The following is a 16033-nucleotide window of genomic DNA, read 5'->3' as shown; positions in this document are numbered from 1 at the left end:
TGCATTCAAAAGCATTGGATTTTTGAACCAAAAATTATTTTTGAGGTAGTGTATTTTAGTCCAGTTTTAAATTAAAGTTACCCTTTTAAACAACTTATTTATTACATTTTACATTTTAACACATTTTACTGACTGTATGAATTCAAACATTGATTAAATTATTACTGAAAAATATAAAATAAACATTTTAATGAAATCTCTGTAAAAACTGTCTCTCAGACAGTTACAACCAGAGTTGTATCTTTTTCCGCAGGGCTAATACAGCGATTAGCTTGATATATTTACACAAATGCAGTTAGAATAACAGTTGCATGGCCTGGTCTCCTCCTTGCAGTTTGCCAAAGCCGCCCAAGTATTAACTATATGGAAAGTCATCACAGTAAAGAAAACATGACTTACATTGTGTCTCAAAGCAGTTCTCAGGATAGTTTCTGTAAGTGTGACAACAGTTAAAACCTTTCCTCTGTTTTTTGGTGCCCCTGTGATTTGGGGCTGTTCAGATACACTGCAAAGATTAACTATGGTAGTACCTGATCAAAGCTCTACACACTCACTTTGAAGTCTGCAGGGATGAGGAGTTTGGAGGTCCGGAGGAAATTAAGTATGTAGCGGAACATTGGGCCGTCTCGATCAATGAAGTAGTGCTGCTTAAGACTGTCCAACACTATGGGCTCCGTTCCATCAAACAGGCGACCAATCCTGCCAGAAACAGTAGAGACCAAAAGAGAGAGGCCTCTTCATCAAATACTGACCAAATGTTGGGTAAGCTGTCATGTCTGCTGGCCACAGATAATAAAAAAATATACTGCAGCAGCTGAATGTTCAGGCCTTTTTGACAGATTTTGTAAAAAAGTACACTTTGCCAATTTTAATCTTACTTTAATGTATTTGGTATGGTAATAGAGATGCTGCAGCAGCCTTTACTTCCCACCATCCACTGCTGTATTCTAACATCAGTTGATAGTGTAAATACAGACACTTTTCCTCTCTTTTATTGGGGCATGGCACTATGAGCATGTCTGCTATCTGAAATGAAAACAGCCTCTCAGTTTATATTATAGTAAATGTGCGGGTAACTTTAAAGGGTAGGTTCACATTTCTATCTTCATACATATTTACAATGAAAGAGTTATTAGCCACTGTAATCACTTCCCCCCTGGCCAAATCAAGGCAAACATTTTAGAGTATTTTTTTTTTTGTTATATTAGACCGACTGCTGAATCCTTAAATTGGCTTCAGGTGAATTTTAAAATGCACTGTTACATAGAGCTGTGTGCTGAGGACTACAGAATTTGTCCCCAATCTTTAACATAGGGCTTGGAAGGTGGTGTGTCACAGCTGGTATGGAGAGGACGAACGAAAACTCTTAAAACTCTTTCAATGTGAACTTTTCCTTCAAAGAGTAAATGCACAGTAGAGTTTGGAGGGAGGTAACTGCACTGGCCTTTATACGTCTGTGTGGTCAGGTGTGTTCTGTGCTGTGACTACCTGGCTGTGATGTTGCATAGTGCTATAATGCTATGATACATTAGTGCTTCACAAGATGAAGAAAAAGAATGTTGTTACCAATAGATAGTATTGCAAGCCGACTGGGTACTGTTGAAAGTGAGACTTTGGAACGTTTGCTTAACAGTGGCCGCTGTTAAGCATTAACAAGATAATGGCACATTCAGTTCTCCCTCATTTCTAAAGATTCCCTTGAGTCTCTTTACAGAGCTAATCATCATTAGGCAAGCTGACTGAGAGTGGGTGGAATGAGACCAAACAAGATCAAAGCACAAAAGAGACAGGAATGCATATGGGGGTGGTGTAGTGGTATCTATTCAAAATTAAAATATCTAGAAATTCTTCATATCTCTAAAATCTACACAACCTGAGCTAAAAGGCTATTTAAGTCAATATACCATAATGATTGATAAAAAAAAAAACATAAATAAAAATTTGACATTTTATAATTGTATTGTAATTGTATAATTGTATAAAATGAAAAGGCAAAATTCATTTTTATAAGCACAGTGAAAAGGTGTGATAGATTCATTATTTATTACTCTGGCGCCACCCAGTGGTTTCATGTGATTATACACCACACCTCACAAAGCCCGATGACATCATTATGGGTGTAAAGTGTGATGACACAAGCATAATGATTGCTGCAAAAATGAATGTTCTATGTGATTTTGATTTTAGATCGATATATACGGGATTATGCAAAGAACGACCTCCCATGGCCATTGCAGGGAAATGCTGGCATAATTACAGCGAAACACTATGTTTGTGTAACAGAGTTAAAGTGTTAGTGATTCCACTAACACTTTCTATCATCATTGAAGGTGCACTGCGTTTAATTTATTATTATTTACCTACCTGTACAATATTAAGTTATTTACTACATTATTTTGTTACTTTTTATTATGATTTATGAGTTACAAACTCTTATTTATCTGTGGGGGCTTGAACGCCATACGCCCCGTTTCCAGGCAACAGTCTGCTGTCAGAAGGACTCGTTGTAGGTTGACTTGTACTGAGCCCTGTTAATATAACTTTATTTTTCACGGGTAAAAAGGCACTTTATTTATTTACATGTGAAGATATGCTCCAGACAACAACTGCTGTATGGAGATAGATTTGTTTCATAATTATGTGTGTGAACAGACCGACAATCTGTGTGCAAATGTGTAATCTGTAAATATAAAACACCTTCCACAAATACAAAAACAGATTTGTAAACTAGGGGTGACCCCGAATAGTCGGTGATTCGGTGATTCGATTTGGAGAAGTCTGATTCGACTGGCAGTCTCGCCGTCGAATCGTCGCAAAATGTGGTTATGAAACAAGACCGTATCATTCTAACTACATGGGGGTGCTCACTGCTGCTGAACATCTTGATTTGACATAGAATGTATTTGTTTTCTAGTAATTCATGATATATAACCTATTTTGATACAAACATCAGCCTAATTTCTGTTAATAAAAAATTGAAAATGACGCGTGCGTTTAATCAGTAGGTATAATGATTACTACGCATGAATAAATCACCCAGTTGCTCAATCCAAATAAACTGAGGTGAGTGAGTGCGCTGCAGGACCATCAGAGCAGCATTGAGGCATACGGTGATTTAAAGTTAAAGTTGAAGTCCCACTGATCGTCACACTCCTGAGTGTGTGAAATTTGTTCTCTGCATTTGACCCATCCCCTGAGGATGGCAGCGGTGCCGTGCTCGGGAATCATGTGGTGATGATTTACGGTGGCGGAGCGCATAAACACACACTTTGAAGGAGGTATGTGCTCTCAAATCAAACTTTTTTGAAGGATTATTCGTTTGCCTGAAGTTTCTTGAAACGAATTTCACCGCTGATTGTTTTCTTGATAGACTCTGATTTTTTATTTGGCTACTTTTTGTGCGACGATTGAGAGCGGTGACGCACGGTCCGTGTGGATGAACTTGTATGAACCTGAGTTGATCAATGAAGTAACTTGACGTAAGAAAGAAGGAAAACTGTTTTAGCTTTACTTTTATTATTATCTTATTATGCAAACTGAAGAATTAAATTTGTTTGTTTGGGTGTTTTAGCTCTTTTTTCTGGAGCGGAAACTGACGCAAATGAGCTCATTAATCAATGAAGGGGAAAACAACATGATTCAATGATTAGTCGGCTAAAGGAAAAATCTGTCAAATCAGATTCGACTATGAAAATTCTTAGTCAGGGACACCCCTATTGGAAACTCACAAAAATATTTTGCAAGTATTAAACGGATCTGCAAATACACAAACAAATTCCACAAATAAAAATAATATCTGTGAATACATTAAATTAATTTAGAAAAGATAAAAAGCATTTGTGAATATCTTCCTAACATTTACAACTTTCGAACAGGCATTTGTGAACTCAGTTTTTATTTGTGAATCTAAAAAACATTTGTGGATCTCAGTTCTACGCGTGTGGATTTGCTTTTTACGCACACAGAGTTTTGAAACAAACTTTCCGCTGGTCCGAACAAAAATGCACTCGTGTCACTCGGCCATCTTCGGATAGCATGTGATCACCCAGCTGATGACGTCATGTCCGCATGTCAAAGTAAGAGCACGCAGTCTTTCTATGACCTGTTTTTTTTTTCTTTCTAAATAACCAGCGATAAGTAATGTGCATTCATTGTTTTATGTTAATGTCATACAGTGAGTATTAGTGTGTGTTTATTTGTTCTATGTATATTATATGGCACACACTTTTGTATACATTTCGGTTTGAGTATGAAAGGCACAACGATGCTAGTGGGAAACGTTCAGTTCTCCAAAGCGGAGGCTTGGCTGCTCCTTCAATTGGCAGTTATCAGCCAACGCATCCTTTATATTTTTCATTTATTCTTTCGAGTAGGTTTAAAGTCACAAAGCACTGCACATCTTATTATTAGTGTACTCTCACTAATGTAGTTGTAGCCAACCTGCTACCACCATCTACTGGTCATAGTGTTTTTGTGTCATCATGACTTATTGCTCTATTGAAACTAGAAAACTCAGCAGTTAGAACATAGACTGCATGGGTTAGATCAGATGTAGGTACACTTATATTTTGCATTTTTATCCATTCTTATGAATGCAAATGTATTTTATGAATAGCTGTATTTGTTTTCTATTATTGTTTAATGATAAAATGGTCTTTTAAATGCTGTGCTGAAAATGTCTAAATCTTAAACCCAATAATTTTCTACTGATTACACTAGCATCGAAAGGTTGTGGAGAGATGTCTGGATGTCAGTCACCAGCATATCGGTCGCGGCATCCGAGTGCTCTTTCTCAGCCTTGCACAGGCTGAAAACTTGGCTGCGCAACACCATGACGCAGGAGAGACTAACACATTTGGCCATTATGAACGCTCACAGTGACATCATGGATGAAAGCGATGTCTCGACCCAGCTTAAAATCTTCATCAGTAGGTCAACTGAGAGAAGGTTGGAAATGCATGAAAGCCCTGAGTCAGGAGCGCAGACTTTTCTTTTTTCATTCAAGGTTACAAATAATGCTGTTATGTTCCTTAAATGGCTTGATTTAGTTATCAAAGTTTCATTTTCTTAACAATAAAGATGCCGCGTTCATCCATTCTAGTTCTCTTATAACTGCATGTTATTATAAAATAACTTCAAATCAAATTCTTAATCATTGATAAGTGTGCGTGCTTCCTCCGCCCCTCCCAACAAAAATCCCGTCCCCCCTCTCAGAAAATAGTTCTGACGTCCATGCTGATGTTATGTTATGATGCTGTCTGTGATGTACGAGGAGTAAATTGCTACCTAACTGTTCGGTAACTTTGCTATCTTAAAGTGCAACTTGCAGGTTACATTTTTTTAAAAATATATACATAACCTTGTCTGAAAATTACCATATGAGAAGTTAATTAAGAATTTATTACGGTTTACACGACATAAGGGCACAAATTCAGAGGAAAAAGTGGCTCTTTTTAGCTCCTCTTCTAAAAACCCTTTTTTTTCAACATTGCCTGATACTATGTCACGAGAGGGACTCTGCGTCCTTGACTCTGCCTCTGTCCAATGCGCAGTAGTAGGTGGTAGTGAGTCTGAGTGGTAGTAAACTTGTGAGTTAGTATTTTTTCGGTTGTTAACAGTGCATTTCACCATTTGTGATTATAGCGAATTATTGTGTTTGTGCAGGTTGCACAAACTCGAGTCTGTCAGGACATTGAGTCCACCGTTTTCCGGACAGAAAAAGGAGTGGAGTTAGTTTTCGTGCCTAGCTGCGTTTTGCGCCTCTTCACCTGCGTTTTGTGCAGGTGAAGAGGCGCGATTTCATGGCTTCATCTGTGACCAAAATGCGGTCGTGTGCAGCCGCAGCGCTCATTTTGGACAGGGGGATTATGTTCCTGGCGGAGCCTGCCCGCCCGAGCGCACATACCCCTGAGCCCGAGCCCCATAGCCCCGCAGCTGTTTGTGGCTCGGGTCTCCGAGCCTCAGGGGTATGTGCGGGGCCGCGAGCCTCAGGTCTCCTCCGCAGTCCCGGAGCTGTTTGTGGCTCAGGTCTCCGAGCCTCAGGGGTGTGTGCGGGGCGGAGAGGGAGACCCGAGCCTTGGGAGTATGTGCGAGGGCGTGCGGGCTCAGCGGAGAGGGAGGCCTCCGTGTTTGAGACGGGAGCGGGCGGCGTGAGGGTTGACGGGCAGTGTGAGGCATGTTATGTCTGGTCTGGGGGTCAGATTCTCCACCAGAGCCCAGAAGGCATCCACCTCCCTGCAGTACATACTGTCCACAGCTGAGGACATGGGCTGGCAGTTCCCACACAAGCACCTATCATACAAAAAATTATCAGGAAATCTTTGTATCTCTCTCTCTCTCTCTCTCTCCCCTGTGGACGTCAATACACCGTAATGCGGAGTTATAACACGCATAGCAAGATACGTCTGATACAAGCTGATATTTGCGCATTAGTTTCTGTTATGGGTAAGTAGCATTAGTTACTGGCAGAACTATTGGTAGCTTTGTTATAACCTAATACGTGATGGCAAACTTAATGTTGTGATTGATGGCAAACTTAATGTTGTGATGTGAACACAGCGTTAGACATCGTTAGCTAACGCTGGTCGCTCACCAAGACACCTGCCCAGTTCTCCACTGGTTCTCCTCACACCACAGCTCTATTTCTCTCCTGTGGCCGTTATTTCTCCTAACCTTGATCTGTTCCTGGTCTCTTTGACGCCTAGCAGGCTCATATTTATAAGCCTGTGGGCCGTCATATGTATATGAATGTACATTTTCAACCTCTTCAGTCTCAAAATTAGTACTGGGATCCATTTTATTAATGTTACACTCAATCGAACTCGGCCGGACTCCCTTACGCTATGTCACTTCCGGTTAGTGGGTTTTTAGTTGCGGAAGCAAAATTCTCTCACAAAAACGACCCCAAAAGTCACTGTAGTGTGTGTATATGTTTTTGTTGTTTTTTGTTTTAATCGAGTTTCTACATCATTTTCCTACACATTTATTCACCATGGTCTCCAACGTGCAAGTTGGGCTTTAAGGTTAGTGTGTGGCTAATCCTAGCAGCGTAACTGTTTAACAGATAGTGACATTCATGAATTTTATTTTGTTTCAGTTTACGTTTGATCCTGATCTGTGGCTGTGAGACCCAGTGGAAAGATATTTTTTCTGTGTTCGTTGTCAGATTTATGCCAATAAAGCGGCATCGGAGTCTGACAGTGACTGTCCTTGTCATCTGTGAAACTACACAACACATGTGATGTGATGTGTACTAAACCGCTACATTTGCATGGCACCTCAGTTAAGGTAATGTGAGGTCATGATGTGATGATGCAGAAGACAGAAGCCTTAGCTTTCTGCTGCAAAACAAAACAAAACAAAACAAAAACAACAAAAAAAATGTTCTAGCTATTATGGTTCTTTTTTGAGATCTATCAGTATGGATGTTTGTTTTTGAAGAGAACATCTGCTGATATCGAAGTACTTTGGTTGCACGTTAATTTACCACATTTACAACCTCTGCTGGTAGGATGTTACAGTCCCCAAGTGCAAAGTTTATTAATTTGGATAAACTGTGTGAACTATAAAGTGTGTGATCTTGATAGATAAATAAATTTTTTGGGAGAGTTAAACATTGACTGGAATTCTGCACTGTGCATTTAAACAGAAGCTACATGCTACAACCAACGCATGTATCTTAGTGCAAATGTTGGATAAACCAACAAGATTGTGTGTAAAAAAAGATGGGTCAAAAAATGCAACCTGCATCAATCGTGTTACAGATTTCAGTCATTTATATTCAAATGCAATATTAATCCCAGTAGAGTTTTCAGATCTTTAGTCGGGGTGATTGTAAGAAAGACAAAAGTTCCAAAAAGGTCACTTAGAGTAGTCTTCAGGAGATCAATGAAAACATTTTGTGAAGAATCTTTTATAGATATGTTAAAAATATAAATTGGGAATATATACTACAGAAGGATAATCCAGAAGATTCTCTTGACATCCTTAATGGTTACTCATGCAAGTGTTTGAGAATCATGCACCAGTTAAGGCCAAAACATCAACCGGAATTCTATTGCACACTCCACTCCGCTAGGTGGCGGTACTGTGACTAGCTGGTTGCCAACCACCAATTAGAACAAACAACGAGGAAGAAGATGCAGGAAGAGAAAGAAAACACACAACGCAGGACGACCACGACAACCAGATAATGACGGTACCAGTGTGAGTTGCTTATTATTATATGACGATAGATGGCGCCAAAGTTCTTCTTCTGTGCTCTTCAACAGAGCTGCTACTACGGAAGCTGGAAAGTGCAATATAGGCTTTTCTATGAAAAAGAAGCGCTTTTTCAAGGGCGGTGACGCTGGAAAATAGAACAATAGCGAGAAGTGCTGCGGCGTGTCACATCGACACGCCGCCGGTGTGGGTTTGTAAATAGAGAATAATGGGGGCGTCTGTTTTGACGCACGTCGTATGCCGCCAGTGTGTTTTTGAAAAAAAGAGATGATGCCAAAAATGTAGCCATCTCATCAAGTTATCAGAATCAGAATCAGAATCAGAAATACTTTATTGATCCCCGAGGGGAAATTGTTGTGTTACAGGTGCTCCTTGCAAGAGAGGAAGATACATGAAAATATAAGAAATTTAAACAATAGTTTTTACAAATATATAGTTAAAATAAACAGGAATTATTAACAAAAATAAAAAGTGAATAAATATATATATATTGTAACCTAAACAAGATTATTTACACAAACAGAATATATACAGTCAGGGTGAAATGGGGTTATTGCACAAGTTACATTAGATTATTGCAGTGTGTGAAAAAGTCTCAGGGCCACTCAGAGGGAGGAGTTGTACAGTTTGATGGCCACAGGCAGGAATGATTCCCTGTGGCACTCAGTGGTACATCTTGGTGGTATGAGTCTCCCACTGAAAGTACTCTTGTGCCTGACCAGCACATGGTGGAGTGGGTGTGAGACATTGTCCAAGATAGTTCGTAGCTTAGACAGCATCCTCCTCTCTGACACCACCATCAGAGAGTCACACTCCGTTCCCACAACGTCACTGGCCTTGCGGATCAGTTTGTTGAGTCTGTTGGTGTCCGCCACCCTCAGCTTGCAGCCCCAGCACACAACAGCGTAGAGGATAGCACTGGCCACCACAGACTCATAGAAAATCCTGAGCATAGTCCAGCAGATGTTGAAGGACCTCAGTCACCTCAGAAAATAGAGACGGCTCTGGCCCTTCCTGTAGAGAGCGTTAGTGTTCTTAGCCCAGTCCAGTTTATTGTCAATGTGTACCCCCAGGTACTTATAGTCCTCCACAATGTCCAGACTGACCCCCTGGATGGAAACAGGGGTCACCGGTGTCTTGGTCCTCCTCAGATCCACAGCCAGTTCCTTTGTTTTTGCCATGTTGAGCTGCAGATGGTTCTGCTCACACCATGTGACAAAGTTATTCAAAACAGCCCTGTACTCATCCTCATCCCCCTTGGTGATACATCCAACTATAGCAGAGTCATCAGAAAACTTCTGAAGATGGCAGGTCTCAGTGCAATAGCTGAAGTCCGTGGTGTAGAGGGTGAAGAGGAAGGGAGAGAGGACAGTCCCCTGCGGGGCCCCGGTATTGCTGACCACTCTGCCTGACACACAGCGTTGCAAGCGCACATACTGTTGTCTGCCAGTCAAGTAGTCTACAATCCAGGACACCAGGGGGGCATCCACCTGCATTGCTGTCAACTTGTCACCCAGTAGAGCTGGACGGATGGTGTTGAACGCACTAGAGAAGTAAAAAAACATGACCCTCACAGTGCTCGCCGGCTTATCCAAATGGGCGTAGACGCGGTTGAGCAGGTAGATGATGGCGTCCTCAACTCCAAGTCGATAGGCAAACTGGAGGGGGTCCAAAAGTGGCTTGACCATGGGCCGGAGCTGCTCCAAGACGAGTCTCTCCAGGGTCTTCATGATGTGGGAGGTCAATGCCACGGGTCTGTAGTCCTTGGAGCCACTGGGACGCGACGTCTTTGGCACAGGAACGAGGCAGGATGTCTTCCACAGCAAGGGGACCCTCTGGAGACTCAGGCTCATGTTGAAGACATGCTGAAGTACTCCACATAGCTGGGGGGCACAGGCTTTGAGCACCCTGGGGCTGACACCATCAGGGCCTGCAGCCTTATTTGAGTGGAGTCTCATCAGCTGTCTTCTCACATGGTCAGCAGTGAAGCACATTGTGGAGGTGATGACACGTGGGGGAGGGGTGTAGTCCTCATGATGGAGAGAGCAGTCAGTCTGACCACGGGGAGAGGAGGTGTGAGGAGGAGGAGGAGGGGGGGTCAAGCAGGAGGGTGTTGGGGTGTGAGAGGGAGGAGTGGGGGAGGAGGGCGGAGTGGGAGATGGTTGACCAAGACAGACAGCAGAAGAGTCGCGGGGGGGATGGGCAGGGCCAGTAGTGTCAAATCTGTTAAAAAACAGATTCAGCTCATTGGCCCCTTCCACGCTGCCTTCAACTCCTCTGTGGTTGTTGGTCCTGAAGCCAGTGATGGTCCTCATTCCACTCCAGACCTCTCTCATGTTGTTCTGCTGGAGTTTCCTCTCCAGCTTCCTCCTGTACCTCTCCTTAGCCTCCCGTATCTTCATCTTCAGCTCCCCCTGTATTGTTCTCACCTCCTCCCTGTTACCAGCTCTGAAGGCCCTCTTTGTGTTAAGAATGGCTTTGATGTCCTTTGTTACCCATGGTTTGTTATTTGGGTAACAATGGACAGTCCTGGCTGGGACAGTGGAGTCCACACAGAAGCTGATGTAGTCCATGATGCATTCTGTGAGCCTGTCAATGTCCTCCCCATGTGGCTCACAGAGTGCCTGCCAGTCTGTCACCCCAAAACAGCCCTGCAGTGTCTCATAAGCCTCCTCCGACCATCTCCTCACTGTCCTCATGGTCGCAGGCTGGCTCTTGACTAGTGGTACATAGCAGGGGTTGAGGTGCACCAGGTTGTGATCTGATCTACCCAGAGGGGGGAGGGAGGAGCAGCTGTATGGATCCTTGGCGTTTGCATACGGCAAGTCCAGTGTTCTCTCCTCTCTGGTAGGACAGCTCACATACTGTGTAAATGTGGGCAAAGTTGTTTCCATGGTAACATGGTTGAAGTCACCCGAGATAGCTATTAAGGCACTCGGGTGTTTAGTCTGCAGGCGGGCTATGGCGGAGTGAATGACGTCACATGCCGACGTCGGGTTGGCAGAGGGGGGATGTAAACAGTTACAATAATGGCATGTGAAAACTCCCTGGGCAAATAATACGGCCTGAGTCCAACAGCAAACAGTTCAATGTCCGGGCAACAGATTAATGGAAATATGGTCAGGACTGCACCAGCGGTTATTTACTAGAACAGCAAGCCCCCCTCCTTTGCGCTTACCGCTCTCGGTGCAGTCCCGGTCGGCCCCAACAGTCTGAAAGCCGCTGATGGAGACGTTGTTGTCTGGAATGTCCTGGTGAAGCCATGTCTCAGTGAAGCACATCAGACTACATTCCCGGTACTCCTTTTGACTCCTGGCGACCGCTGTTAGCTCGTCCATCTTATTTGTCAGCGACCTCACGTTGCCCATGATGAGAGAGGGGAGACACGGCTTATATCTTCTCTTCTCCATAAGCCTCCGTTGTCTCAACCCTGCTTTCCTCTGTGTGTTTTCCTCCACAATTCAGCTGGTATATCTGATGTTCCGACCGTTATAGATCTGATCTGATCTGAATTTATAGGCGGTTAAGGAATTATGTAACAACAGTAAATAAAAAGAAAAAGCAACTATTTTGCGGGAATAAAATTAAAGATGTAAAGAATGACATGAATAAGTTGTGGAGTTTAGCAAAAGGGATGATGGGTTGTAAACCCAAATTCTACCCAGCATATCTTGATGTGGAAGGGAAATTCTTGACTAAACCAGTTCAAATTGTTAATTAGTTTAATGATTATTTTCATGATAAGATCAACAGTCTGATGAGCAATATGAACTATACAAATAATAATATCTCCATAACACCTTCTAAGGATTTAGAATAAGAATAAGAACATGTAAATTCAAAATAGTTAAAGTGACAGTTACGGATGTTAAATGTCTGCTTTAGAAATTCAAGGAATTAAACACCAAGTGCAAATTTCTCAAAATGGTTGCCAATGTAATTGCTGCTCCTGTCTTTGTTATTGCTGCTCATGTCTGATCTTTGTTAAAGACATGTAATATGTCTGATCTTTAACAAAGACAAGTGCTTATGCTGGTGCTAATGGGGATCCATATAAAAAAAGAAAAAAAATGTCTCCTGGTGAGGTAGGCCATGTTAACTCCTTTTACTGTTGTGAAAAAAAAGCATTGACAAGTGTATCTGTGACGTCCTAAAACACATTACAACATCAAAAGAGTCAGTAAACTGAGTCAGCAATGTAAGCTACACTGCAAGATCTATATAGCTATGGTTTGCTAACATTAGCTACCATTAGTCACCATTGCTACTGGTCTCACCAGAGCATGTAAGACTGGAGCAGCTAAAGCCTTGAGTGTTTTGAGCGGGGCAAAGGTTTATTTTAAAGCTTATGAATTAAACTTTTCATTTGTGAGTGGTATAATGTTTTTCCTTTTTCAAAGGTCACATAGTCTTACTTTAAGAAACTTTATCCAATGTTGTCAGAGATACAATAAAGAGGGCAGCATAAGTGGTTTAGTTAAGTTAATGGACCACCAGCATTTACTGGATTAAATGAAAACCTTTATATAATGAGTCAATCAAGGTAGACACGCTGAATGCCACTTGGCAGATTTAAAGTGTTTGGACAATCACCTCCATTATATTTGATGTTTAAAGCGTCATGAGGGTGGCCATGTAATCAGTCATTAATCTGCAGAGTCATCAAGAGCAACAAGTAAAAAATTAAAGCTGCAAGCAGCATTGGGCGGGACCTTGCACTCTTGCCCGTTTTGGCCTCCAGCTCAAGTAGCAACAGTAGTATAAGTAATAAAGGCTATAGAAGTATGTGATAGATGGAAAACACTGATTCTGCTGCTGTAATCTCTGCTTTTGAGATTGTGACACACGCACACACACACAGGCCAGTGTCTGTGGGTAAGTGTAGCCGTTGTCATGGTGATTAATGAGCGGCAGGTGCAGCAGAGAGGGACAGACAGGGGCAGAGACTAGTCCCTCCCATTCCCAAACCGTGAGTCCAATCATCAATATAAGCATACCAGCAGAGAGATACACTTTTCCCAAACGCACACATATGTTTGTGATGTTTGTGGTGTCAAGAATGTGATCATGCTCGCAAGTTTAAAATGTGTTGCCCCTCAGCTCTTTTCTAGAAATGTCTCCTCTCAGTTTACATGAGAAAAAAGTCACCGCTCCCTTTGCTTTGGAGCCCACTGAGCCAAATGTGTAAGTGTGAGAGATTCCATGGGGACATTTTTGTGACCAGGACAAATTTTCCTGCATTTTGAGGTCTAATTGTGTATGTAGAGTGAAAATTGTGGCAATGCCAGTGAGTTTAAGACAAATCTTTCATACGATTTTAGAGCCCCTCTCCAATCTAACTCCCAACATTCCATGTCATAGACACCAGGGCAGGAATTTCACGAGGGCCACGAGGGCCATGGCTCTCGTGCCCTCCCAATTTGGCCCTGTGCCCTTGAAAAAAATATCTGCCCTAAGGCCACAGTGGCCTTGATGCCCCGCCTGCACTGCCCCAGGTGACTTTGCGGTTTTCTCCTCTGCCTCTTTCCTGTCAACACGGCTTTGACAAAAAAATAATGCGATGACATTCTGGATTCTTATTGGGCAACATCAAATGAGATGATGCGTAGCCTACATCACCAGTGGTGGGTTTGATTCGAGCCTGGCATGAACCGCTCGGACGGGCTATAATGACAGTTTGACACCAGTCTATCACCAGCCAACCAGGAGACTTCATCAAACGCCCAGGCAGGGATCGGTAACGAGACCCCGTATTAAACAACCCAAGGCAAGTTTAATCAACACCATAATAATAGTAAGCTCCACCATTATCGGTGTTACTTTTTAAAGTTTCGGTTTTTATGTATCATCATTCTGCAGCCTCTCTCCTGCTCTCTGCATGTCACCCCTCACAGCACGCACACACACACAGACACACAAACTCAACAGCAGAGAGGCCGCGGTGCAGATGAAGGGAATATAACTTCAAGATTACTCTAGTTAACGACAACTACGCTTGTCACTGTGAGTAGCCTCAAGGCCAAAACACACCGGCGGCGTCATATGATGGCGGTGTCATTGACGCGAGTCAAGTGCCGCCTCCAACACACACAAAAAGCGTCGCGCTGCAGGGCGTCAACCGGATTTCTATTGCACACTCCAGTCCGCTAGGCTGGGAAGTACAAAATAGCGCTTTTTCAAGGGCGGTGACGCTGGAAAAATAGGACAATAGCGTAAAGTGCCGCGGTGCGGCACGTCGACGTGCGTCGAGCCACCGCCGGTGTGGGTTTGTAAATAGAAAATAATGGGGGCGGCTGTTTTGACGCGCGTCGTACGCTGCCGGTGTGTTTTGGCCTTAAGTGCAATAAAACCTCTGCCAGCCAAGCCAATACTTTATCAATACATGTGATCAGCATGTAGAAAGCCATATTTCAATCCGCTCTGTCCACAGTCTCTCATTCACCGCTATTATGATTTATGATCGCAGTCGACACAAGCACATCGCGCTCTCGAGGCTAACAGCAAGGTGTTAAAGACAAACTAAAATGAAAGCTGTCTGTATGTAGGCTAACACTTTATCTGAAGATGTACCTGAGGCAGCCGACAGCAGACAGTGAGTGTCCTTAGTGGAGGAGGGACAGAGAGCAGGATGAATGACTGATACTGATGTCTGTCTTCATGCTGAGATGACGTGACTTTCTGCACTCAGTATTGTGATATCAGGAGGAATATTTATATTCCAGTGAGATATTATTGGGTTTTAAAGAGTGACTTTGTTGTTGTAAACATGACTGTTTCTGCCATGGACTGTATCCTGTGTAGCTGACCTATACGGAAAGCATCAGGAGGTGAGGTGTGTGGATGTGTGTGTGTGGAGGAGAGGAGAGAGGGAGATGCTGGTAGAGAGATAGTGTGTGTTATTAGATACTGTTAATGTCACTTATTATGCTTCTGTGCATTGATAGCTCTCTTTTAGTCTGTTTCTGCATTATGTTGAGGAGGGACATGCCTGTATATATAAATATATATGTATGCAAAAAAAAGTGGATCGGTTGTTCGCTGCTAAAAATGTGGCCCATCGACATGATCTGGTTTTGAAATGTGGCCCAGTTGAAAAAGTAATTGAATAGCCCTGCTATAGTTTGTTTGTTTGTTAGCTATCTAACAACACATCAAAAATAATTGTAAGCCAGTCTTGTTCAGTGAATCAGTTTATCATGTACACTCAAAAAATATTTAGGCCTTATATTTAAGATTGTTTGCTTATAAATACATAAACCTGGTTGTTCTATATTTAAAACACATTGGGTTTATTAGTGCTATGAAATAAATCACATTATCATCTTTTAAGGTAGCTGTAATTAAACCTCTACTAAAAAAGCCCACCCTGGATCCAGAGGTGTTAGCCAACTATAGACCAATATCTAATCTTCCCTTTATGTCAAAGATCCTTGAGAAAGTAGTCGCAGACCAGCTGTGTGATTTTCTCCATGATAATAATTTATTTGAGGAATTTCAGTCAGGATTTAGAGTGCATCATAGCACTGAGACAGCACTAGTTAAAATTACAAATGACCTTCTGATTGCTTCAGACAAAGGACTTGTCTCTGTACTTGTTTTATTAGATCTTAGTGCGGCGTTTGACACAACTGACCATCAAACTCTACTACAGAGACTGGATCACTTAATTGGCCCAAAAGCTTCTGCACTAAGCTGGTTTAAATCTTATTTATCTGATCGTTTTCAGTTTGTTCACGTTCATAATGATTCATCCTTACATACTAAAGTTTGTTTTGGAGTTCCGCAAGGTTCTGTGCTCGGACCAATCCTATTT

At 42.4% G+C, this 16033-nt stretch overlaps 1 protein-coding gene across 1 annotated transcript in view; it reads right to left on the bottom strand.

The window, feature by feature from the left end:
- The window catches only part of LOC126396246 (uncharacterized), an 81534-nt gene that overhangs the window by 22418 nt on the left and 43083 nt on the right, over window positions 1-16033 (bottom strand). Inside the window, exon 3 of the mRNA XM_050054181.1 lies at window positions 555-699. Coding sequence (XP_049910138.1) covers window positions 555-699 — 145 coding nt within the window. The remainder of the gene's footprint in view (window positions 1-554; window positions 700-16033) is intronic.

The sequence above is a fragment of the Epinephelus moara genome, chromosome 10 (assembly GCF_006386435.1).
Source record: "Epinephelus moara isolate mb chromosome 10, YSFRI_EMoa_1.0, whole genome shotgun sequence".
Taxonomy (NCBI): Eukaryota; Metazoa; Chordata; class Actinopteri; order Perciformes; family Serranidae; genus Epinephelus; species Epinephelus moara.
This window is presented reverse-complemented; position numbering and strand designations above follow the sequence as displayed.